This window comes from Dictyostelium purpureum, assembly GCF_000190715.1.
Source record: "Dictyostelium purpureum unplaced genomic scaffold DICPUscaffold_181, whole genome shotgun sequence".
NCBI classification, from domain to species: Eukaryota; Evosea; class Eumycetozoa; order Dictyosteliales; family Dictyosteliaceae; genus Dictyostelium; species Dictyostelium purpureum.
The window spans coordinates 1-26,443 of NW_003519518.1; the positions used below are offsets into that span (position 1 = coordinate 1).

Consider the following 26,443-nt stretch of genomic DNA (forward strand, 5'->3'; position numbering starts at 1 on the left):
ATATTTTTTTTATTTTTTTTATTTTTTTTTTTATTTTTTTTTGTAAAAATTTTTTAAAATAAAAAAGTTTTAAAAAAAAAGTCTTCAAACCAAAATAAAATAGAATCCAATAAAAAACTATTTTTTAATACTTTTCAAATATTGCTTTTTTTTTTTAAATTTGGAAAAAAATATTTTTTTATTATTTTTCTATTCATTTATACTAATTATATTCAATATTATTATTCCTATACAATTATCTCAAATTCTATCATTACATTTAACTATACAATTACAATATTATTTTAAATAATACACACATACACATATTCGTATAAATATATTTTTATAATTAGTTTTTAAATTTAAAATCTTATTTTTTTTCAATAAAATAGATTACAAAAAAAAAAAATAAAAAAAAAAATAAAGAATAAAAATGATTAATAACTATAATAGAGAAAACTATAATTTCGAATTACCAAATTATCCAAATAAATATAAAATTCCATATAAAAAAAGAGATTTTAACTATATTTTTAAATCTAATAAGAAATCAGAGTATTTAATTAGACCAAAGGATATTCCCCAACAATTAGAAAATGTTCTCACTTTTCAAGAATATCTCGATATATATTCCCAATGCAGAAAACAAATCAACAAGAGACAATTAAATATCAGAATCTTTTTTTATGCTTCAATTATTTCATCTTTGGCCTTTGTTATTCCATTTGTATTGGTTCTCACTTTGACTCATGCTAGTCATGCTATGGTTACTGTTCCTATTGGTTTATTTATTTATTTAACAATTTTAATTACAGTTTTCGCCAAAAGAAGATACAATGTAAGTAGATTAGTATATCGGTCCATCGATTTATATTGTTATTTAGTATATTAATACTCTTATTATTTTTATTATAGCTTGAAATTGAATTTAATGCATTAATTAAAGATTTAAACACTAAATATTCGCATAAAGGAATTACTATTTATAAGAAATATAAATATCATCAAAAAGGAAACGATAGGGCATTTGAAACCCATCGTGATTATGTAAATAGAATTTACATCTTTCATGGCTATCCACAAGAACAAGCTCCTCAACAACAAACTCCACAACCACCAATAATGTATCAAATTTCCAATACAACAACAGTAACCTCAGCTTCACCACCATTATCGTCATCATCTGAAATAATCAGTGAAAAAACTCCATTACTCAAATCATAACAAAAAAAAAAAAAAAATAATTTGGTATTCAAATTTTCTTTTTTTTTTCATCACTTCATCTTTTATTTTTTTTAGAAAAAAATAAATTAAAGCTTCAAATTTAAATTAAAATATTAAATTTAAATAAATAAAAAATATGTTAACATACTTTAAAACTTAAAGTAAATTTAAAAAAGATATTATTTTAAATCCCTCAAACCATTTTTTAAAATTTTTTTTTATTATTCACACTCCCTTAAAAATAAAATCTTGAAAAAAAAAAATTGATGTGTTTTTAATATTTTTATTTTTTTAATTTTTTTAATTTTTTTTATGATTTCATTCATTTTTTTATTTTTAATTTTTTATATAAATATTTTTTAACTTTTTAATTTATATTTACATTAATATTTCTTACTTTAAAAATGAATCCTATAAAAACTCCAGAAATAAATAAACAAATTTACCATGGCCATCAGGTGGACTAAGAGTAAATGAGTTTCCATTAGACAAAAAAAAAAGGTTTGTAATAATAATTAAAAAATATAGATAATTAAAAGGAATTCCTTAATTTCAATTTATCTTTTATTCAAATGTCATTTAACAATTATTCAATTTTAAAACAGATAAATTTTTTTTTTATTTATTTTTTTTTAAAACAATTATTTAAAATATTATTATTTTTATTATAATTAACATTTAAAATTTAAATTAAAAAGGATCACAATGATGTTATTGAATTTCTGATGGTTTTATTTTTTTTTTTTACTTTATTTTTATAAATATAATTTCCATTTATAATAAAATATGGGGTAATAAATAGAAATTAATTTTTTTTTAAAATAAAATTTTTTTATTTATTTTTTTATTTATTTTTTTTAATTTTTTTTTTTTTTTTTTTTTTTTTTTTTTTTTTTTTTTTTTGGCAATTGGCAACTTGTCCCTGAACATTGGTTTTTCGGTTCTTGTAGAGGGTTTTTGCTTCCAAAAACCACCCTGTGACCCAAAAAAAAAATTTAGAAAAAAAATTAATAAAAAATAAAAAATTGAATTAAAAAAAAAAAATTTTTTTATGGTTTATTTTTTTTAATTAAAATTTTAATTTAATTTCAAATTTTTTATTTTTTTTTTTTTTTAAAAATAATTTCTATTACAATATATATAATGTTAAATTATTTTTTTAATAATAATAGTAATAGCGATAATTATTTCAGTAACTTTATAAATACTAAAAATGGTCATATATATATAACAATCGGAAAGATTATACAGTTTCAAGTTCAACCATGGATGGCAATGATGATAGGTGTGTTTTTAATTATTGCTGTATTTAGATTATACGAATTTATATCATCAGGAGAATGGAGGGGTAGAAATCAAAGGAAACGTAAAGATAGTATCGGTGATCCATTATTAATGATTAGGCAAATGATAAATACCAAACCAAAAAGATTTGCAGATATATTTCCCGAAGAACTAAAAGAGCTAGCAAAAAGAAGAGTGAATGTGTTAAAAGAAAGAGATCCATTTCATATTTCAAAGTTGTTCCCAGCTTATGCATTTTTAACTTCAAATCAATCATCATCGCGGTTTTTATCGTCCTCAAGAGGAAGTGCCTTAAGAAAATCAATATTGGCAAATTCAACATCTTCAACACCACCACCATTTAATAAATTTAAAAAAAAATCATCACAAGTTGTATTTCATACACCACAACATTTAAATTCCTCAGGTTTAGAAAAAGAACCATCACCATTATTTTTATCACCTTCAATTAATGAAAGTACAAGCGATTTAGAAAATAATATAACTAATTTTGATAATAATAATAATAATAATAATAATAATAATAATAATAATAATGAAAAAAAATTAACTACAATCGAAACAAATGAAATTATAAACAATACAAATCCAAATAATAATATTAATCCACATATATTAAAAAGTAATAATAGTGACAATGAAGTTGTAAATAGCGATTTTAATAATTTAAATTATAATTCTATTGGAAGTAAAGCATTAAATACTATTGGAGCATCAAATGATTTATTACCAAAACCACCTACATTAGAAAATATAAATGAAATTTCAAAAACAACAGTTTTAGAAAATAATATAACCAACAACAACAACAATAATATTGATATTAAATATAATAGCAGTAATATACCCAGTCCAATTGAAAGAAGAAATTCTTTTAGTAACTCCCAAACATTACGTAGTACATGGTCCGGAACAGCTGCATTAGATCACCACTTAGAAAATAATATTGATAATACAAAAGATAGTACTTTAACTAAATCAACTTCATCCTCTACAATTAGTAACTTTAATAATAACAATACTAATGTTGCAACTGGTGCTTCATTATCAGAATCAGAATTACCATATATTGAAGAAGAGGCAGATGATGACAATAGTGAAGATGACCATCAATCTAAAAAAAGTAATGCAAGTTCAACTAGCCAACCATCAATGGCTTCAAATGCATCAAGATCATCATCAAGTTCTTTTCCCTCATACAACCATACAAAAGTTCAACCATCTACAAATTTTGGATTGGTTGGGTTAGCATTATCAGGTGGTGGTATTAGATCAGCTACATTTAATTTGGGTTTACTCCAAGCATTATCAAAGCATAAGCTATTCAAAAAAATGGATTACCTATCGACAGTTTCAGGTGGAGGCTTTATAGGGTCATGTTTAATATCATTACTTAGCGAAGGAACTTATACCACAGATTGGCACAACTTCCCATTTCATTATGGCAGAGGTTTAAAAGAAGGTACACCATTAACTCACTTAAGAAACAGTGCAAATTATTTAGCCAATGGAATATTTGAATTTTTATTATTTCCAGTATTAATCTTGCGTGGTATCGTTTTAAATCTAATTTCAATATTTCCATTCGTCTGGGTGTTATTGTTATTCGAACGTTATGTACCAGTTCAATTTGGCGAGGGTTATCATATTTCACTTAGAGTTGCATGGAATCTATTAATTCACATTATTATATTTCCTTTAATCTCAAGACCTAAAGTTACAATTCCTGTATTGGTTGCTTTTGTATCCTTTTATTACTCAGAGCTTTCAAAATACTTTTCAAAGATTAGCAATATCGATTTGGGAATCTCTATAATATTACATTTATATTTAAATTTCCCAATGATATTCAGAAAGGAAGGAAGTAAAGTATGGTACGATAGAAGTTTTGGCTGGTTATTTATAATGCTTATTGCTGGTGCCTTTGTCGAGTCCCTTCCATTGATCGAGGTTGTTTATACTTATTACTTTGGTGGTGCTTCCGAGTCATCATTTAGAGTCTATCCATTAATTTCATTGTTTGCATTAATTCTAGCAGATTCATTGGCATTTACTTTGTTGACAAATCCAAAGCTTTCACCATGGAAACGTTTGGTATTCCATATTATAGTAAGTGTTATTGGTCCAATATTGTTAATACTTACTTATTTAGAGTTAAGTGTTTGGTTAGATTCAACAAGTCCATTGTTTGGTATTGGGAATGGTATGTGCTTCTTTATATCTCTTTTAAGTTTCTTTAGTTTGGATATCAATGAAACATCAATGCACAAATATTACCGTGATCGTCTCAGTAAAGCATACATGTTTTCAATCAGAAATGGTAGATTTAGACCATATGGTGGTGAAAAGATATCCCGTTTAAATCGTAGATCAGTTGCCCCATATTTATTAATCAACACAACATTAAATTCAGTATCGAATAGTGATGGATTAGAGTTACCAAATTCTCGTGGCTCGGACTTCTTCATATTTTCTCAGCATTACTGTGGTAGTGAGTCGTCAGGTTATCGTTCAACAGAGCAGATGGAGCGTTTAGATAGACGTCTAGATTTAGCAACTGCAGTTTCAATTAGTGGTGCGGCTGTTGGTACTAAAATGGGTACAGCAACCATTCCAACATTAGTTATGTCTTTAGGTATTCTTAATATTCGTTTAGGTTATTGGCTCCCCAATCCATTAGGTATATTTTTAAGTCACCCATTCCTTGGAAGAGTGTTTTATGGTGGTTTTGCATGCTATCATTTGGTCAAAGAGTTTGGATGGACACCAATGACATCAAAAGATTGGTGTATTAATCTCAGCGATGGGGGTCACATTGAAAATTTAGGTGCTTATGAATTAATCAAACGTCGTTGCAAATACATCATTATTAGCGATGCCGAAGCAGATCCTGATATGACCTTCCCATCAATGGCTCAGCTAATGAGACTCGTTAGAATTGATTTTGGTATCAATATTCAAATTAATTTGGACGATATTAGACGTAATCCAGCTACAGGTTATTCAAAAAAACATTGGACAGTAGGTAAAATTATTTATCAAAAGAAAAAAAGTTTTTCAAACTATCAAGAAGGCAGCAGCAGCAATAATAGTGGTTCAAATCCAGGTGCAGATAATGATACAGATAATGACATACCACCAAGTGGCGAAGTAGGATATCTTTTATACATCAAATCATCATTAACTGGCGATGAAGATGAAATCATTAAAGAATATCAATCTCAACACCCATCATTCCCTCATGAATCTACTACCGATCAATTCTTTACCGAAGCTCAATTTGAATCATATAGAAGTTTGGGTTATCATATTGGTGGCTCTTCATTATTTGGACCCAAGTACAATCGTTTATTTAATGGTGAAAATTTAGAAGAATTTTTTGAAAAGATATATTTATCATGTAATGGTGAATTACCAAAGGTAATTATTGGATCATTAAAAAAAAAAAAAAAAAAAAAAAATTTTATTAACTTTTTATTTATTTAACTTTTATAGGGTTGGAAAGAAAAAACTGATGAAACAGGTAGCAAATATTTTGTTCAGGAGGATATGAAAAAAACCACATGGTATGATCCTCGTATTAAAAAAAATCAAGGCAGTTTATAATAAAATTTATTTTTATATTTATTATAAAACTAATTTAAAATAAAAAAAGTAAAATAAACAAAAATAAAACATTTAATTATTAAATCAATATTGGTTAATTAAATGTTTATTTGAAAAGAATAAAACAATTAGTACTTTAGAATTTATTTTTAAATCTAAATTAAAAATTTTCATTTTTTTTAACCTAAAATTATTATTAAAATAATCACAATTACAAACTGTTTTTAAATAATAAGAGAGTTTAAAATTAAAATTAAAATTAAAATAAAAGATAAAAATAAATAATTAAAAATAAGAAAAAACTTTTTATTAAAAAAAGTTATAAAAAAATAATTTTAAAATTTTTTTTTTTTGATTGGTTATTTTTAAAACAAAAATAATTCAATTTTAAAAATAAAAATAAATTAATGGAATTTTAATGACAAGAATATGATCATATATTTTATTAAAAAAGTAAAAATAATATTTGATTTGCAAGACAATAAATAAAAATAAAATTTTAATAAATTGAAATAAATACTTAAATTTAATAATAGTAATTTTCGGTTACAAAAAATAAATTAAAATAATTATTACAATTATTTGAAAAATGGTAAAAATAAACAATACTAAAAAAAAGATTTGCACTTGTATAATCATATGTGTCTTAAAATTAATTGAAAATAAAAAAAAATAAAAAAAATAAAAAAAAATAAAAAAAAAATGGTTAAAATGATATCAAAAAAATAAAAAAAAAACTATAAATAGAGAGAGTAATAATATGAATATTCATCATTTATAAAATATCAAATCTAATAAATACATATAAAAAATTATAAATAGAAACACATAAAATTATAAATTTTACATTTAAGTAATAATATAAATATATTTTATTTAAATAAATAATTGTAGTAGTCAATAAATAAAAAAAATAATAATAATATTTTTCTGTTATAAAAAACAATTATTATATGGAAATTGAAGATTTGGAGCGCGTGATATCATAAGGTAATTGTGGGTCGAAATTAAATTTAAAAATAAAGGTAGCTATCACATATTAACACTATCTTTAGTAATTGACTTCTCTTTTTTTTGATATTTTTGGTTATTGTTATTTTCTTTAATTTCTTTAAATAATAATTAAATAATATAAATTTTCAAAATATTGTTTTTTTTTTTTTTAATATTTTATTTTATTTATTTTTATTTTTTTTTATTTATTTTTTGGTTATTGTTATTTATTGATTTACTCTCTTAACAATAATTATCGTAAAAAACACATAATAATTTCAATTTTTATATGTGGGGGTGTATGTTTTTACGTGCCCGCATGTAGGGTTAATGGGTTAAATTTCAAAAATATAAATTTGGTATTATGCATATGTTATATATAAACCACACTCCCCCTAACCCTTTACCCCAATTTATTTCATTTAGTAAAAAACAATTTTTTTTGTATTACCACTTATTTTATTAATTTTTTAAAAACAATATCAGGAAATATGTGTTTGGTTTATTTAATAATTGTATTAATATATTTTTGCTTGTGTTTTACAAAAAATAAATCAACTTTTTTTTTTTTTAATATATATAAATTTGTAAATAAAAAAAATAATTTCAAAATTTCCTATTGAAATTTCCAGAGCAAACAATTATTTTTTTTTTTAATATTTTTTTCTTTTTCAATTTTCCAACAGTTATCATCTATATCCATCTTTATCTATAAATATATAAAATATTGTTGTGTATCTATAAATTGTATATTTTATTTCCATATATAATCTATTCAATAATATAAATTTCCATTTTTTTTAAAATCAAATAATAACGTATTGTTATTTAATGTACATTGTATAATAGGTTTTGGTTTATATTTATATTTTTTTCTATTTAAAAAAAAAAAAAAAAAAAAAAAAAAAGATAAATAGAAAAAAAAAAAATTTAAATTTAAAACATTATCATTTAAAACTTTATGGGACATAACCTATTTAATTTTATTTATTTATTTTTTTCATTGCGCAAATCTAGGCGCCCCCCACAAATAACTTAAAAAGTAATTATTTAAAAAAAAATATATTTTTTTTTTTTTTTTAAAAATTCAAAATAATTTTGGAAAATTAAAAATAATAATCACTTTGTTTTGTGTGTTTTATTTGTATATCTTTGTGTATTGGTTGTATATTTGTGTGGGTGTGTTGATTATATATATTAATCATTTATATTTTCTTTTGTGCACCTGATTGTTTAAGACAATTGCATTTTTTATTACCCCCAATTTTTTAAATAAAAATAAAAATAAAAAAAAATAGTTTTTATTATTTTTTAAAAAAAAAACAACAATCCAATTAATTAATAACAACACTAAATAATAAACAAAATAATTGTAACGAATAGTAATAATTAATGGTCAATAATAATTATAATAATATTAATATACATATAAAATCAATATAGAAATTTAAATATAATCAATGATATTTTTTTATCTATAAAAACTATTACTAGATCTTTATTAAAAATTAAAGCCAACACTTACAATATATAGTAATAATAATAATAACAATATAGTAGTAATAATAATAATAACAATAATGATTCTTTTTTTTAATCATAATTTAAAAAAAAAATTTTTTTAAATTTAAAAACCAATAAAAATAAAAAAAATAAATATTAATATCATTATTTGTAAAAAATCAAAATAATATTAAAACTGCAAAAATTAATTATATTATTTAAATATAAACTAACTTTACAATTTATAAAATAGAATTTTTATCACTAATTTTAAAAAATAGGAAAATAATTTATCAATACAACATAAAGCAAAAAAAGTATAGTAACAATATATATATAAAACACAGAGAATAATAATAATAATCATATATAATGACAGAGTTAATAAAAAGTATATCTTCCAAACCATGGTTAGTAGTTACCCAGAGTTGTTTAGGGGGTTTGATTTTTGGTTATGCAACAGGTATTATTGTTGGGGCTCTTGATCCAATAACGGCTAAATTTGGTATTTCCACCCCCATTAAAGGTGTTGTCGTATGTAGTATCTTATTAGGTGCCATGATTGGTTCATTTGCAGGTGGTTTCGTAGCTGATAAGTTTGGTAGAAAACCATTATTACTTTTTACCGCCATTACTACAATTGGTGGTGCTTTAGGTTCAGGTTTTGGCACAAATATACCAACAATTTGTGCTTTGAGATTTATTCATGGTTTAGGCGTGGGTTCATCTTCTAGTGTATGTCCATTAATGGTTTCTGAAATGGTACCCCTCGAAAAGAAAGGTATCTATGGTTCATTTTTCCAAGTAAGTATTTTTAAAATTAAAAAAAAATTAAAACTATAAAAAAAATTAATTATCTTTATTTAATTTAGATTTCAATTACAGTTGGTATTTTAATTGCAAATATTTTAGCATTAGCCATTAAAGGTCAATGGAAATTAATGTTTTGTTTAGGTGCTATTCCAGGTGCTTTATTATTTGTTGTTTGGTGCTTTATTGCCGAATCACCAGTTTATTTAAGTAAAAAGAGAGCTGCTCAAACTGCATCACCAAGAACTAACTCTCCACAATTAGTTGAACCAACTCAACAACAATCTGGTAACAAATTCACTGTATTATTCCAAAAAGACACAAGAAAACCAATGCTCCTCGGTATATTATTAGCTGTTTTAGCACAATTAACTGGTATTAATGCTTTCATGTACTTTTCCACAACCATCTTTAAAGATGCTGGTATTAATAGTGGTGATGACCCACAAATTGCAGCCATTATTTTACAAGTTTGGAATGTTTTAACAACTTTAATCGCTATTTTCCTTGTCGATAGATTGGGTCGTAGAATTTTATTATTTACTGGTTCTGGTGTAATGACAGTTTGTGATTTATTAATTGCCTTATTCTTTGTAACTTTATCTGGTGCTGCCAAAGGTTGGACATCTATTGTTTTCTTATTCATTTTTGTTGCTGCATTCGAAGCATCTATTGGTACCTTGGTAAGTAATAGTTCCTTTTAAATAACTTTTAAAAAAAAATACTAATTTTTATTTTTATAATATAATAGTTTTGGTTTGTAATTAATGAAATCTTACCAGAGAAAAGTAAATCTATTGGTGCCCCAGTTATCAATGCTTTCCAATGGACTTTTAATTTAATATTATCATTCTTCTTTTTAGTTGTTGTTGAAAAACTAGGCCAATCTACAATGTTCTGGATTTTTGGTGGTATTGGTCTTGCATGTACAGTTTTATTATATTTCAACTTACCACGTTCCCTTGGAACTTCTACTCAAGTCTCTGAAAATGATATTGCAAATGAAATTACTACCGATGAAGGTGAAGAATCATCATCAAATTATAACACTAAAGAACAAAAAGAAAAACAAAAAGAAAAGGATAGAGAAAATTATATTAAAGGTAAAGATACATTTGAAGATGTACCAGTTTCTAATACTTTCCAAGCATAAAAAAAATAAAATAAAAAAATACTTAAAATATCAAAAAATATTCATAACTTTTTTTTTTTAGATAAAATAAAATTATAAATAATAGGATTAGGATTTGGATAAAAATTGGATTAAGAATTGGGATTAGGATTAAAATGGGGATTGGTTTTAGAAATAGGATATGATATGTTGCAATTTTTGTGGATTGTTTAAAAGGTCAAAATTTATTATTTAAGAAAAAAAAAATTTAATAAAGATTATAATAATTATATTATTTTAAAATTACAAAACAATTTTTTTTATATTTAATAGTTTATATGGTGTAATCTTAGTGTAATAATAACAATCATTTTATTGATTATATAATCATTTTATTGATTAAAAAACAGTAAAAATAAAAAAAAGATTGTTTTGTAATTTTAAAATAATATAATTATTATAACAATCATATAACTAAAAGAATACAAATAGATATGATAACTATTATTATAATGTCATTTTAATTTTTATACATTTTCTTCTGAGGAACATATAAATACAATTAAAAAAAAAAAACACACAACTCCAATACCAATTATAAAAAACAAAGTGGTAACTATAACCACAACAAATTTGTTATAACAAAGTACACAATGATATTACCTTTTTTTTTTTTTTTTTTCATTTTTATCTATTAAAAAAAAAGTTGAATCTCCAATCTTTTTTTTGAATTGGTAAAATCATTCATAAACTGCTTTTTTTTATTTTTTTTTTTTCGAACACACAAAAAAAAAAAAAAAAATATTATTATACCACACCCAAAGATATTTTAATTATTTATTATTTTTTTTTTATGTCTCCCACCCCATAACACAAAAAAAAAAAAAGAAATATATCAATTTTAAAATATCTTTTTTTATTGCATATCATTGTGTGGTGTGTGAAAAATGGGTGAAGAAAAACTGCCAGTAATAAATTTAAAGTCACAAAAAATAAAAAATATTAATTTGAAATAAAAGTATATAGTATGAAAGTGGGGGAGTGGTGTGATATGATATTATACCAATTCTTGATTGAGAGAAAAAGTTTATTTTATTTGAATTTCGCATAATTTAAAAAAAAATATAATTTTTTAATAATTATTGTGTGGAGTAGATTTCAAAAAAATTTAAAAAAAATAAAAAAAAAATAAAATAAAAAAAAAAATTCCAAAAAAATAATCTATCTCAATATAAAAGGAAAATAAAGATTTTTCATTTGAAATTAATTTTTATTATATATAAACAATCATAGAATTTCATTTATTTTAATTTTTAATTTTTTATTTTTATTTTTTTCATTTAATAATAATTAAAATTTTAATTTTTTTTAATTTTTTTTAATTATATTTAATTATTATTATAATAAAATAAATATATAAGGAAGTTCCCCAGTATTAATTTTTCTTTTTTCCAACAAGAGTCTCAAAAAAAAAAAAAAAAATCTTTTTTTAAAAACAATATAAATACATTAAATAATTCATTTCATTTAAATCATACAAATACTCAACAAATATATTAACTGCAAATAATTAAATAATTATACATAATATAAATATACATATACACATACAATGGTACTTTCAGAAAAAGTTGACAAACAAGCCAGATTAGACCGTAGATCATGCCAAGCTTATAGAAGTGTTGATAAAAAACGTATGCTATTATTTTATTTTTAAAATATTGTATTTAATTATTATTTTATTAAAAAATTATTAATAATAATTATTTTTTTTTTTCATTTTTCAAATAATGCAGAAGGACATGGTAAATTCGGTTGGGGTGATATGAATGATGAAATTGAAGCTCAATTAGTAGATCTTGAAGAAGAAAAAGTTTTAGAAAATACTCAAAAATAGATTCTCTCCTCATTTATATTCAGATATAAATTAAAAAAAAAAAAAAAAAAAAAAAAAACCAATATTTATATATAATTTAAAATATATATAAAAGAGATTTTAACTCATGTAAATAAAGAAACTATATAAAACTCAAACATAAATTTTTTTCATTTTATTTTTCAATTTTATTTTATTTCTTGTTGTTTAAAGAGATGTAATATCTTTTTTTTTTATTTTTATTTTTTTTTATTTTTATTTTTATTTTTTTTTAATTTTATTGATTTTTTTCAAATTTAAAAATAATTTTTTTTTTTTTTTTTTCATTTCGAATTATCGCAATTAATTAGAAAAATTTTAAATTATCTTTTTTTTTTTTTTTTTTTATTTATTTTTTTTTATTTAAAAAATATTTTAGTTTTTTTTTAAAATTATATATAAAATATTTTTTGTAAATGCCAAGAAGTAGTAGTAAAAGTAGTAGTAGCAGCGGAAGTTTATCTCGACAAGAGAAAGAGATCGAAAAATTATTACCATTTGCAGGAAGAACTAGAAGAGCAACATCCCAACAAAACCCACTATATGTAAATAAAGAAAATAAAAAAGATGATGAGGACGTAGAAGAGAGCGAAGATGTCTCAGAAGAGGAAGAAGAAATATCAAAAAGAAGGTCAGCATCGAAATCATCGTCTGGTGGGTCACAAAGATCAGCAAGAGGTAGAAAAAATATTGTTAAAAAACCAATAGCACCAAATAAAAGAAAACAAAAAGAAGAGGAGGAGGAAGAGGAGGAAGAGGAACTAAATTCAGAAAATGACAGTTATGATAATAAACAAGATGATAGTTCTGGTCAAGAGGCTGAAGATAATGAAGATTTTAAAAGTAGTTCTGAGGAATCAAATAGTAGTTATGAAGATTCATCAGATTCAGATTATAAACCAAAGACCAAAAAGAAATCGACACAATCACCATCAAAGAGTAATAGTGCAAAAAGAAAACCAGCAGCAAAATCAAAATCACCTAATAAAAAGCAAAAAACAACCACATCAACCAAAACTAAAAAATCGCAAAAAAAAACCAGTCTAAAATTTAAAGATTCAGATGAAGAGGGCGATGAGTCAGATAGCGAAGCATCATCTCAACCAAAATGGGGCAACTCATTAGATTTAGATAATTTATTATCATTAAATGTTGGTGTAAATAAAAAGTTTTTAGACCCAAATCAAAAGATCAAGGATAAACAAGTTAGTGAAAAACAACAGAATGATATTAAAGAAGAGGGTCATTCAAGAAGGAAAGAGCTGGATAAGCTCAGAGAGGATGAAAAGAGAAGAGAATCAAGAAGAAGAATCCGTACTCTAACTGCTGATGATGAAGATGAAAACAATGATGGAGAGTATCAACAAAACAGTGCAATTAAAAAAGGAAGAGATCTATTTAATTTCTTGGATGAAAAAACACCGAAAAGAACAATTCGATTCAATGACGATTCACCATATAAAAGCTATAATAATAATAATAACGATAATGATAATGACGATGCCAGAAGTATTGATGAACCAATTCAAGTACAACAACGTCAACTTTCCTCAAACCACTTAATATCGAAACCATTATCCTTTAGCAGTAATATTAAATCAACAATACTATTTAACAATACAACAACACAAGGTGAAAATGATCCAGATGACAGCAATCCATTAAAATATTTAGATGAGGATGGAATTAAAATACCTGATGAACTAAAGGAACAATCAGAAACAGAAAAACAAGATAAAGAAAATGAAAATGAAAACGAAAACGAAAACGAAAACGAAAACGAAAATGAAAACGAAAATGAAAATAATAAACAGTTTAAAAAAGAAGAGGAGGACGAAGATGAATCAATTATTATCAGCGATAATGAAAAAGATAATAATAATAATAATAACAATAATAATGATCCTGATCCTGATCAAGAAATCAATAATTTTAAACCATCATTAAAAACCAGTTTTGCAAGTAGCCAACAAAGTGAAAATAGCCAATTTCCAAATACTCAAGAATATAATAACTATTTAGAAGCTACTGAAGGTTTATTTGAAACAACGGTTACAAAAGAAGAATTTAAAAATCTAAATAAAAAACAATAACCATATAGAATATTTTTTGTATATCATTATACATAAAATAGTCATATTTGTATATTTAATTAGCACAACACTCGTAATATAAATAAAATTTATAAATAAAATGTAAATAAAAAAAAAAATTTGGGTGGAATCACTTGTAAATAATCATATAATAACAATTTCTTAAATATATTTTAATCAGATTTAAATCAACACTTTTTTTTCTATTTTGGATCCTTAATTACAAACACGTTCACACTCTCGCATAGCATATTTTTTAAAACACCCATATTTGATGCATTTTAATACCACTTTCACTTCAATAACACAATAACAACAAATCAATACTATTCTAATAATTTTTAAAGAAATAAACACTTTAATCCTTTTAATTTAATTTTTTTATTATTAATGTTGTTATTGTTTTATTGTTTTAAAAACTATATGTGTATTTTTAATGTGAACCACATATTCACACCCCCTTACTCACCAAATTAATCAACACACAAAATTTTAAAATAACAATACTATTGATACCAGTCAGTTATTTGATTCAGAAAATTATATAAATGTCATGTGTGTGTGTGAATTGAAAAATTGTGTATGTGTGCTTTAAATTGTGGGTGATACATCCCACCATTTTTTTTTTTTAAATTTTTCCTACCTAAATAAATATAATTTCACATATGTGTATAACTCATTAAAAAAAACGTCACATACACCACACACTCAAAACAAATTTAGTTTTTATTATATAGAAAGGGGTTCTTTAATATATATTTATATAATTTTATTCAATATTTAGAATAAAAAAAAATTATATATATATTTATTTTTTATTTTTAAAATAATCTATTTAATTTTTTTATTTTTTTATTTTTCATTTTTATAATTATATAATAGTAATATAAATACAATATACTTTAATAATATTATATAATTGATTACATCATTGCCTTTAAAAAGAATAGTGTATTAATAATCATCATAATAAAATCATAATAATATTTTTTTGTTTATATAATAATATATTAAAATAATCATTTTATTTTAAAAAAACAGTTATAAAGTATTTTTTCCTTATCTACTATTATTTTAAAATTAATTAATCATTATTTAATTTTTTTTTTTTTTTTTTAATAAATATTTTTTTTTTATTTAATTTTATTATTTTTTTTTGTTTCATCCCAATACAAAATATTATTTATTTGTTTTTGTGTACATTAATCATCAGTATTTTTATAAAAAAATAAAGAGTAAAATTTTAAATCATATATATAAATAAAATATTAAAGTAATAATAATTAATTAAACATATAAAAATAAATCAAATATAAAATACTTTTTTCTAAAAAAAAAAAATGAAAAATTTTAAAAAACATTTATTTTATTGTTTTTTAATTTTTTTAATTTTAAATTGTAACATTTATACAAGTTTGGCAAATGAAAATGCAGGTTCTTCGTCAAACTCTACGGAATCATCATCTGCTGTAACACCAACTCCTTCACAATCTCCTTCTCCAACACCATCAACATCACCTACATCCAAACCAACATCCAAACCAACATCCAAACCAACTACCAAGCCAACTGCATCATCAGAGGCTTCATCTTCATCAGTAGGATCAGAAAGTGGTGAGGATTTACACCAATGTGCACCAGATTATTTTAATGATTTTAGTTCATCAAGTAGCTTTGATATTGGTGTATCTACATCAAGCAACGATCCATATGAGTGCGCATTATCAAGCTCCAATGCTGTATTTTCATCATCAACCAAAGGAAATTTTGCAAAATTGTCAATATCAAGTACTGGTTGTCCAACTTCTTGCTTATCACATAGTTACTCATGTTCAGAAATCTCAACTAACAGTACTGTTCTTGACTATGGAACATATGAATTTAAAGTTGCTGCATCACCTGTTAAAAATGTCTGTAAGTATTTTCAAAGCTTTATTAATGAATAATATTTTAATTAATAAATACTAATATATTGTTTTTTGTTAAATTCAAAAGTAACAAAAGTTTATATCTCATCAGGTGGTAAAAGTCAATATTCTGATATTTTTTTCCAAATGAATGGTAACTCAACTAAATTAACTTATGGTTATACTTATTTTGGTCAAACTACATCCTATTCAGACACATTAACTGGTACTGATTTTAGTTTAGAACAAGTTTATAAATTTATATATACTAGTGGAAAATTGAGTTTTTATTATAACAATATTCTTTTACAAAACAAGGTAGAATCGTCTATTTATAACGGTGTTAAACTTCCCACTCCACCAATGAAATTCTATGCTTCTGTAACTAATAGTGGAACCTTAAAAATCCCAGCAGTAAACTTACCAGCATTCTCTCAATTTTCAATGTTCAACTATACCTCCGATATGTGTTCAAGTGATAGCAGTAGTGATGGTAATAATTGGAATAACAATATGGATTCACCATTATATTACTTTACCTCAAATTGCACCAACTATAGACCAATTCCAATTTTCAATGATACATTTAATGATGGTTGGGTAGACCAATCAAAATGTTTAGTTCAATTCCCAAACAGTACAAATAATATGGCTCAATATGCAAGAATTGGTACCAGCATTGGTTTTGCTTTAAATAATGCCAATAACTACTTTAGATTATCTTTTAATAGCTCTATCCCAATAAATAGACACAGATATATAATGTTTTGGATAAATGGTGGTAATCAAGGTTATCAAAGCTTAGCCCTTTATTTGACAAATGGTGACAAGAAAATTGGACAAGCTAATATAGGTGATTATATTCATGGTAGTCTTCAAAAAAATACATGGTATAAAGTTATCATCCCAATGGGTAAGGTTATCATTAATCCACCAACTATTAAAACCTATGATGGCTTCATTATTCAGGGTACAAGTGATGCTTTCTTAGATATGGTATTCATGGATGATATTTACTTTTCAAATGGTACTGTTTGCGTAGATGAATCAACTGAAGTACCCTATTATCATCAAGGTAAATTGGCTAATGGTGCATCCGGTGTTTATAGTGTTAATAATGTTGATTTCAATAGTACTTCAAAGTTATTTAGAGGTTTTAAAACCATAGAGTATCAACTTTTCCAAGGATCAACTGCAGTTATTAGTTTTATGAACGGTTCAATCAATACAGCCGAGTTAGATTTAATGAAATTGAACTTTTTCTTTATACCAGATCCAAATTATAACAATCAAAATAGTGGTAATGACTTTTCAGATGACTTACCAGAAAGTACATTCTATTTAAATCTTCAAATGTGTGCTACTGTCCAAGTTGTTGGAAATTTACCATGTGTTGGATTGTCTGAATATTTAGGTGGTCAAGTTCCTGCTAATAAATGGGTAGAATTACTTATTCCATTTGCTGATCTTTATGTTTATCCAAATGCTTTAGTAACCAGTCTAACATTTAAAACTCCAGTCGAACAACATCAAGGTGGTTTCTTTGTTGGTGATTTACAATTTGGCAATTTTGTTCCCCCACACGTTGATGAAGTTGACGGTTCTTTTTCTTTTAAATTATCAATTAATATTAATTTATTAATATCATTATTATTTTTTATTTTTATTATAATTTAAATTAATTTTACAATATAATATATATATTTATATTTTTTTTAAATAAATAAAATAATTTAAAATTTATCGAAAATTAATCAAAATATAAAAAAAAAAAAGAAATTTTTTTTTTTTATTTTTATCGTTTTTTCACAATCAATTTTTTTTATTTTAAAAAAAAACTTTAATCACTCTTTGCCAATAAAATAATCATTCAATACAACTATTTTTTTTTAAAATCTTTAAAATGTGATATATATAGAAAAATTATTTTATTTAGTATTTTATTTATTTTTAACCCACACATAAAAATTAAATTAATTTTTTTCTTTTTTTTGGGTTAAAATAATAAAAAAAATCTTTTAATTATCATTATTTATTTTTTTGAATTTATACAATATATTCTTAAAAAATGTGTTATTATTATTGTTGTTGTTTATCATATACACCCTACACCATATTTTAAAATATGTGTGATTATTTTTGTGTATGTATAAATAAATAATAAAAGTCGTATTTTATAATTATATATATGTATATATTAATATTATAGATATATATATACATATTCCTTTTATATATAGATATTTATTAATGATGGTAAGAATTTCTTTTTAAAATGTAATATTACTTTTTACTTAAATACTAGGTCGTTTTTTTTTTTTTAATAATAACAACACCTGCTTAATAATAAATAAAAAATAAAAATTATCAAAATATATTAAAAATAACCAAATAAAAAAAGTTAATGGTAATCATCAATACATAATTTCCAATATTATAATAAAATGGTGTTGTTAAAATGCTAATCTTTATAATATATATGTACATGTATGCTGTTGTTAGTATTAGTACCAGTACTTAGAACTTTTTTTAATTAAATTTGTAATTTCAATCAGATTATTATTTTATTTTAATTTTTTTTTTTTAAAATTAAATTATTATTTTAAACAATATATTTAAAATAAATTGTTTTAATATTTTTTTGTTTAAAATAAAAATAACAATAATCATAATCATAAATCAAAATAAATTTTTTTATATTTTAAAATTTTATTTTGTGTTTTATAATTTTATTTTATTTTATGATAATAAAATAATAATTTTATTGTTTTATAAAATATTAATTAATTGTTTCACTAAAAACTTTACAAAAAACTTTATAAACTTTAGTTATAATTTTATTTTATTATAAAATCAATATTTATTTGTTTTATTTTAATTAATATTTTTTTTTGTTTAATTAAAAGATTAATTTTCGATGGTATTTTTTTATTTTTTTTATTTTTTTTATTTAAAGAATTTTATACTAATATTTTATTTTCATTAAAGATTAGGAAAAAATGAAAAAATATCAAAGTGTCATAATATACAGTATATTAATTATATTTTTAGTGTTTTCATCTTATGTTCAAATAATAAATTCAGAAGAATTTATAGCACGTGATAGCGCTCAAGGTGATGAAGTTGAGGAACCTGATTCTGATGATTTACCACCTCCTCCACCAGAAACATATGGCCCAAATATAGTTCCACAGTTTGCACCACCTAAAAAGAAAACACTACCACCTAAATCAACAATAAAACCAAAAATAACTTTAAAACCAATTAAAACATTAACACCAAAATCAGTTACAAAAATAACAACAACATCTAAAGATGGATCACATACACCAACTACAACTACTACTACTACCTCTAAAACATCTGGTACAAAACCATCTGCTACCTCAAAAACAACAACTTCATTAAAAAGTGACGAACCAACTTCCACTGCAAGTAAATCAACTATAACTGGAAAACCAACACCAACTATTTCAAAATCATCATCAAAGCCTACTAAAGCCGATGAGTCATTAGAAACTGAAAAACCTAAAGCTACTATCACTTCAAAAACTCCAATAACAACTGGTGGTAAATCAAAAACCACAACAACTATGGGAAGTACAACATCAAAATTGCATTCATCAACACCTAGTCCTACAAATAAAACAACCTCAAAACCAACAAATAAAACAACCTCAAAACCAACCTTAGCATCTACTACTAGTAAACCATCAACATCTACTGTTAAAACAACCTCAAAACCAACATTAACAACCTCTACAGGGAAAGCTTCAACAACATCAAAATTACCAATAACAAAGAAACCAGTTTCTAAAGGATCAAAGGGTTCAGAATCATCAGAAGAATCAGAAGAAGAATTTTTCTCAAGCGAAGGTAAAATACCAATTCCAGATATTTCAGATGATGAACCAATAGATGGTGAAAACTCTGAAGAATCAGATGATGGAGATGACTTCTTAATTAAAGAATCATCAGAAGTAACAACAAGTTCAAAGTTAATATCATGTAGTGATGATGTTGTAGATGATATGTCAACTGATGGTAACTTTTTAAGTTCAATTTCATCAATATCAAATAATCCATACTCATGTACATTATTAAGTGAAAATGTGCAATATACTAATGCTGGTACCAAAAAGATTATGAAACTAACACTAGATAATGAAGGATGTCCAAGCAAATGTTTAAATAATAGTTATACTTGTGCTGAGGTTGAATCAACTCAAAAGCTTTCATATGGAACCTATACTTTTAATCTTGTACCATCTCCAGCAACAAATTCAAGTAAGTAAATATATTTTTATTATCATCCACCCCACATTTAAAATTTAAATCTAACCAATATTTTTTTTAAATTTTTTACAGTCACAAAAGCATATATTGCATCGGGTGGTAAAGGTCAATATTCAGATGTATTTTTTAAAATTAATGGTAATTCAACAAGTATTACTTATGGCTATACATATTTTGGTGTATTGGTCCAATTTACTGACTCATTACCAGGTGCGGATTTCACTCTTTTTCACAACTATACCTTTATTTATACATCAACAGGTATTTCCTGGTATTTTGATAAACTTTTATTAAAGAACAAAATAGAAAGTACCTATTTTAGTAGTGGTGCTAAGATTCCAGTCCCACCAATGAACTATTATGTATCACTTACCAACAACCAAGAAAAAAGTATTTCAGCTACCAAACTACCAACCCATGCCCAACTATCCCTCTTTAATTATATATCTGCTCCATGTATTAATGGCTCGAGTGAATCAGATTCTGAACTTTTCACTCAATGGAACACCTCACCAATTGGTTATTTCATTTCAAACTGTACATCTTATAGACCTATAGATATCTACAACGACACACTACAGGGTAATTGGTTAGATAAATCAAACACCATGGTACGTGATCCAAGTACACAGTTCGCAAGAATCGGTACAAGTATTGGCTTTGCTTTGAATAGAGGTAATGATTATTTCCGTTTACGTACCAACGAAACATTCCCTGTTAGAAGACACAAATACCTTTCATTCTGGTTAAATGGTGGCAATTCAGGTAAACAAAGTCTTGTACTTTATTTAACCTATAACTCGTTACGTGTAGGTATTGCAAATATTGGTGATTATTTATTGGGTGGAATAGAAGCTGGTGTTTGGTATAAAGTTATAATTCCATTATTTCAAATTCCAATTAATCCTTCAAATGTTACCAAGATCGATGGTTTTATGATTCAAGGTACCAACAGTGAATTTATGGATATGGTGTATTTGGATGATATCCAATTCTCAAACGGTACAGTGTGCATGGATTTAAAGAATGAAACCAATATTAGCTATTTCGATAAAGGTGAATTTTTAGGTGGTGCAAATAATACATATAGCTCCGGTAATATCAATTTCAAGAGCAAAGCATCTCTTTATAGGGGATACACAACTATAGAGTTTCAAGTTTCAAGTTTTAACAATTTAATGATATCTTTGGAAAATGGAACTTTAAACACAAATCTATATGATGGCTTTGTATTCGATCTTTATTTTGAACCAGATCCAAATTATCAGTTCCCTGGTCTTGAAAATACAGAATCAAATGAGGACGTACTACGTAATGTTCCTCCAAAACAATTAAATGCCGCTATATGTTTAGGTGAAGAGACTATTCAAGCTCAGTTACCATGCATGGGAATTACACAATATGTTGGAGGTGAATTCCCAGCTAATCGTTGGATAGAACTATCAATTCCATTCTTTGATCTCTTTGCTTTTAAAAATGCTTTAATCACTTCAATTCAGTTTAAAACAAATATACCAGAACATCAAGGGTCTCTTTATATAGGTAGAATTATGGCTGCTCATTTCGTACCACCATTCCACGAGGCAGATGATGACAGTTCCTTTACAATTTCAAACTTTAATTTTAATTTTAATATTTTATTAATTTTATTAATTATTCAAATTATTTTATTATTATAAAAAATAAATAAATAAATTATATTATTTATAATTCGAAAAAATATTTTAGATCTACAAATATTTATTTAATATTATTTAATACGATTTCTTTTTTTTTTATTTTGGAAAACAATAGATTAATCTCAAATTTATTGCTTTCAGAAAACTCCAAATTTAGTTATTGAAGAAAAATAAATTATAATAATAATAATATTTAAAAAGTGAAGAGGGATATATCTTCTTCTCAAATGGATTCGTCAAATTATTATAAAATAAATTATGATTTTTTTAAAATTTTCATCCATTCTTTTAAAAAGCTTTTGGACAAAATAAAAAAAAAAAGAATTAGAATAAAAATAAGAAAAAATATAAAGTTTTTTTTTTTCAATTGTTTTGAATATGGTGGTGATTTTTAATATACACAATAAAGTTCATTTCTTTTTAAAAGATTTTAAAAAAAAAGATAAAAATATTTTCATTTAATTCCCTACAATAAAAAACAATAAATTTAAATGATTAAACATTTATTACATATTTTAATTAACAACTTTTATTGGTACTGAAACAATATTCAGTAGGAATAATATACAAGTTGACCCATTACAACCCTACAGTTCAGATATAAAATAAAATTGAAAATTAATTTTTAAAGAAAGGGTATCAAAAAAGATGTTTCATGAACGCGGGTCAATTAAAAAATCAATCATATAATCAATAATATAATCATTATATGAATCAATCCCTTACCGAATCGATGAAATATATAAAGAAATGTAGAGGATACCCTAAATATTAATAATAATCAATTATATCTTATTGTTAAAAAATACAAATAAATTATTTTAAAATTGTAAAAAAGAAAAAAATATTGTAACAATATTTTTATTTCTTTTATTTTAATTTTTAGCAAATAAACCAATATCTTGTAATATGATTTTTTTATAGGGTTGTTATTTAAATATTAAATATGACCCATTAATTTAATAATTATCATTTCCATCTTAATAAAGTATGGAAAACAGGATTTTCTATTTGCTAATAATTTTTTTTTTTTTTTAATTTAAATTTTAATTTTATGTTTTTTTTAATTTTAATTTTTTGTTTTTTTTTTTAAATTTTTTAAAAGCTAAAAAATTTTTTTTTTTTTTTTTTTTTTTTTTTTTTTTTTTTTTTTTTTTATTTGTTTTTTTTTTTTTTTTTCAACATACAAATAATTATATTGCTTTATTTTTTTATTATACTCCATAAAATAATATATTTTAATAACTGCAATATTTTTTTTTTTTAATAAAAATTTTCAACCATCCCAAATATTCCAAATCACAATTCATTTTAATCAACAATGGATGATTTAATTATTTTTATCATTGGTATTTCACTTAGTTTTATTTTTAATAAATATTTAAACAAAAAAACCAACACCAATAATACCCAAACCAATAACACCAATAACACCAATAACACCAACAACTCCAATAACACCCACAATACCAACCACAAAGATTGCTTCTCCAATAACCATAGCAATCAAAGAACCTACCCACAACACCCAAATCAAGTTCATTATAATATTGCCGCTTCATTAAACAATCAATAACAAGAACAAGAAATGAACAGAAGACAACAACAACAACAACAATTAGACCAAGCTTTCTTAAAAGAGCAAGAAGAGAAGAAAAGAAAGCAAGAAGAATTAATGAAGCAAAGAGAACAAGAGTTAAAGCAACAACAAGAGCTCCAAAGAAAACAACGAGCAACAACATCAACAACTGCAGCGACTACTACAACAGCAACAACAACAACAACAACAACAACAACTACAACAACAATCAACAAACTACCCAAATTTTAACCAAATCCATTCACGTTATAATGCCGGTAGTCTCCCAAAAACAAATCAACCACAACAACACCCACAACAACAGCAACCAAGCCCACAACAAAATTCCCCAAGAACACGTTCAAATGATTATCCAACATTTAATAGAGAGAAATCACGTTTTAATGCTGCTGGTACTCCATCAAACAAGACTCAACAACAATGCCCACAACAACCACAACAACCATATACACCATCAAGGGCACAATCTAATTACCCAGCATTCAATAGTTCTCATTCCCGTTTCAATACCACAGGTGAACCAAAACCAACAGATATTCCATCAAGAAACCAACAAAAAAGTACACATCAAGAATCAGAATATCCATCATATAACAAAGACCAATGTCGTTATACATGTGCAGGTTCATCAAATACCCCAAATTTCAATTCTGCCGAGGAAGAAAAATTAAAAAGAGATAAAGCAGAAAAGGACCGTATTGAAAAGGAAAAGTTGGAAAATGAAAGATTAGAAAGAGAACGTGTTGAGAAAGAAAAAAAAGAACAGGAACGTATTGAAAGAGATAGATTGGAAAAAGAAAATGCGGAAAAAGAGAGAAGAGAACGTATCGAAAAAGAAAAATTAGAAAAGGAGAGTTTAGAAAATAACGAATGTTGTATTTGTTATATCAAAATGAATACCACCAATACCTCCACTATCGAAATTTGTTCTCACAATTTTTGCAATGAATGCGTCCGTAAATGGTGCAAATTAAATAATAATACTTGTCCATTATGCAGAAAAGAATTTTATTTTATTCAAGTAAGTAATTCATATATTAATATTTATACATAATAAATAAAACTTATTTTAATTTATTTCTTTATTATATTGCAGAGAGAGGGTCAAGTCAAAATATCAATATATGATGTCAAATTAGAACCATTAGAACAAGCTAATGAATCCGTTAATGGTTCCAATGATAATAATTCCGATTATGATTCCGATAATGAATCAGATTCCCATTCTGATCACAATGATCAATCATTTTCAAGATACAATTTTAATGAAGATGACTATCTTCCAGATGAATTTTTTACAAATAATAATAATTCATTTGATAATTCCGAAGAATCTGATGACTACATGGATCTCGATTAATCATGAAATCAATGGCGAGGAAATAATAATTAAATCTTTTCATTCTAATTTCAATTATTGAATTTGACAGCGATGAAACTATTAACTAAATCGTTATTCAATTTTTCATATTAAAATCGGTGACATTATAAATAGTTAACAACACCATAAAAAAAGGAATTCAAGATATAATCAAATCATTATCAACGTTTAGTAGTAAATATGGCATCATAAAACTCAACCCTTCATATTAAAGCTCAGAAAATGGACAAATATTTCAATATCAAATAGAAAGCAAAATATAATGATAACATTAATATAATTAAACTTATATTTAAATATAAAAGAAACTAATATTCATTTTATTATTTATTTAGTTTAGTTCTATTCCGTTATTTTCAATATCAATACGTTTAATGTTAATAGTGTATAATCAAACAAAGGGGTTTTGTTCCAACTAATAATAATCAACTATCATCAGGGGTATCCATCAAAAAAATCATAATAACATTTTTTCTTTTTAGAGCTCACAGTTATTTAACTCATCACCACCACCGCAATAATATAATGAATCACCAACAATCACCAACAATCACCAACAATCACCAACAATCACCAACAATCACCAACAATCACCAACAATTACCACTATCAAACTCATAATACCACATTTTTCTACCATTTCAAGAAATACCAATCTAAAGATCTCATTAGTATATTCATACTATATATTATTTCACTATCAATTATAATAATTAAATTAACAAATAACAATCAGTAAAAAAAGTAAATTCAGTTCAATTTAATTATTATCAATTCAGATTTTATTTTTATATTTCATAAAGAGTTAGTTATATAAACAAATAAAGATTAAAATTTTATTTCATATTTTACTTTTATTTTCTTTTTTTTAATTTCTATTATTTTTTTTTATACTGGTTTTTATCTTTTTATTTTAATTTACTTCATTATTTTAAAATTAAATGAAAATATTCATTTATCTTTAATTAAAAAAAAAAAAAAAAGATAAATTAAAATTATTTTTATCTTTTTTTTTTTTTTTTTTTTAATTTTTAAAAA

General features: G+C 23.9%; 8 protein-coding genes across 8 annotated transcripts; all 8 read left to right on the forward strand.

The window, feature by feature from the left end:
* Positions 1-415: 415 nt before the first annotated feature.
* Positions 416-1,206, forward strand: DICPUDRAFT_80340 (uncharacterized protein; the record flags this gene model as incomplete). The annotated part of the gene is made up of 2 exons (XM_003289521.1): positions 416-820; positions 898-1,206. The coding sequence occupies 2 exons, from the start codon at positions 416-418 to the stop codon at positions 1,204-1,206; spliced, it is 714 nt and encodes a 237-aa protein (XP_003289569.1).
* A 786-nt stretch (positions 1,207-1,992) lies between these two features.
* On the forward strand, positions 1,993-6,621 carry DICPUDRAFT_98410 (uncharacterized protein; the record flags this gene model as incomplete). Its single annotated transcript, XM_003289522.1, has 3 exons — positions 1,993-1,997; positions 2,379-5,931; positions 6,007-6,621. The coding sequence occupies 3 exons, from the start codon at positions 1,993-1,995 to the stop codon at positions 6,115-6,117; spliced, it is 3,669 nt and encodes a 1,222-aa protein (XP_003289570.1). The 3' UTR covers positions 6,118-6,621.
* Positions 6,622-8,985: 2,364 nt separating this feature from the next.
* DICPUDRAFT_35993 (uncharacterized protein) lies at positions 8,986-10,576 on the forward strand (the record flags this gene model as incomplete). Its single annotated transcript, XM_003289523.1, has 3 exons — positions 8,986-9,417; positions 9,486-10,106; positions 10,175-10,576. 3 exons carry the CDS (start codon positions 8,986-8,988, stop codon positions 10,574-10,576), a joined length of 1,455 nt encoding a protein of 484 aa, XP_003289571.1.
* A 1,266-nt stretch (positions 10,577-11,842) lies between these two features.
* Positions 11,843-12,570, forward strand: DICPUDRAFT_92323 (uncharacterized protein). The gene is made up of 2 exons (XM_003289524.1): positions 11,843-12,228; positions 12,331-12,570. Exons 1-2 carry the CDS (start codon positions 12,147-12,149, stop codon positions 12,429-12,431), a joined length of 183 nt encoding a protein of 60 aa, XP_003289572.1. The 5' UTR covers positions 11,843-12,146; the 3' UTR covers positions 12,432-12,570.
* A 191-nt stretch (positions 12,571-12,761) lies between these two features.
* Positions 12,762-14,684, forward strand: DICPUDRAFT_98412 (uncharacterized protein). Its single transcript, XM_003289525.1, has one exon. It carries the CDS (start codon positions 12,866-12,868, stop codon positions 14,540-14,542), a length of 1,677 nt encoding a protein of 558 aa, XP_003289573.1. The 5' UTR covers positions 12,762-12,865; the 3' UTR covers positions 14,543-14,684.
* Positions 14,685-15,448: 764 nt separating this feature from the next.
* Positions 15,449-18,201, forward strand: DICPUDRAFT_56185 (uncharacterized protein). Its single transcript, XM_003289526.1, has 2 exons — positions 15,449-16,456; positions 16,538-18,201. The coding sequence occupies exons 1-2, from the start codon at positions 15,883-15,885 to the stop codon at positions 18,124-18,126; spliced, it is 2,163 nt and encodes a 720-aa protein (XP_003289574.1). The 5' UTR covers positions 15,449-15,882; the 3' UTR covers positions 18,127-18,201.
* Positions 18,202-19,126: 925 nt separating this feature from the next.
* Positions 19,127-22,459, forward strand: DICPUDRAFT_48687 (uncharacterized protein). The gene is made up of 3 exons (XM_003289527.1): positions 19,127-19,369; positions 19,438-20,736; positions 20,818-22,459. The coding sequence occupies exons 2-3, from the start codon at positions 19,449-19,451 to the stop codon at positions 22,422-22,424; spliced, it is 2,895 nt and encodes a 964-aa protein (XP_003289575.1). The 5' UTR covers positions 19,127-19,369; positions 19,438-19,448; the 3' UTR covers positions 22,425-22,459.
* Positions 22,460-24,012: 1,553 nt separating this feature from the next.
* Positions 24,013-25,384, forward strand: DICPUDRAFT_153973 (uncharacterized protein; the record flags this gene model as incomplete). The annotated part of the gene is given in 3 exon segments (XM_003289528.1): positions 24,013-24,119; positions 24,139-25,045; positions 25,121-25,384. 3 exon segments carry the CDS (start codon positions 24,013-24,015, stop codon positions 25,382-25,384), a joined length of 1,278 nt encoding a protein of 425 aa, XP_003289576.1.
* Between the last annotated feature and the right edge of the window lie 1,059 nt (positions 25,385-26,443).

Coding starts and splice junctions, on each gene's coding strand:
- DICPUDRAFT_98412 (XM_003289525.1), top strand. CDS start 12,866: ATGCCAAGAAGTAGTAGTAAAAGTAGTAGTAGCAGCGGAAGTTTATCT.
- DICPUDRAFT_56185 (XM_003289526.1), top strand. CDS start 15,883: ATGAAAAATTTTAAAAAACATTTATTTTATTGTTTTTTAATTTTTTTA. Junction 16,457..16,537: donor ATCACCTGTTAAAAATGTCT/GTAAGTATTTTC, acceptor TAAATTCAAAAG/TAACAAAAGTTTATATCTCA.
- DICPUDRAFT_48687 (XM_003289527.1), top strand. CDS start 19,449: ATGAAAAAATATCAAAGTGTCATAATATACAGTATATTAATTATATTT. Junction 20,737..20,817: donor ATCTCCAGCAACAAATTCAA/GTAAGTAAATAT, acceptor AATTTTTTACAG/TCACAAAAGCATATATTGCA.
- DICPUDRAFT_92323 (XM_003289524.1), top strand. CDS start 12,147: ATGGTACTTTCAGAAAAAGTTGACAAACAAGCCAGATTAGACCGTAGA. Junction 12,229..12,330: donor TAGAAGTGTTGATAAAAAAC/GTATGCTATTAT, acceptor CAAATAATGCAG/AAGGACATGGTAAATTCGGT.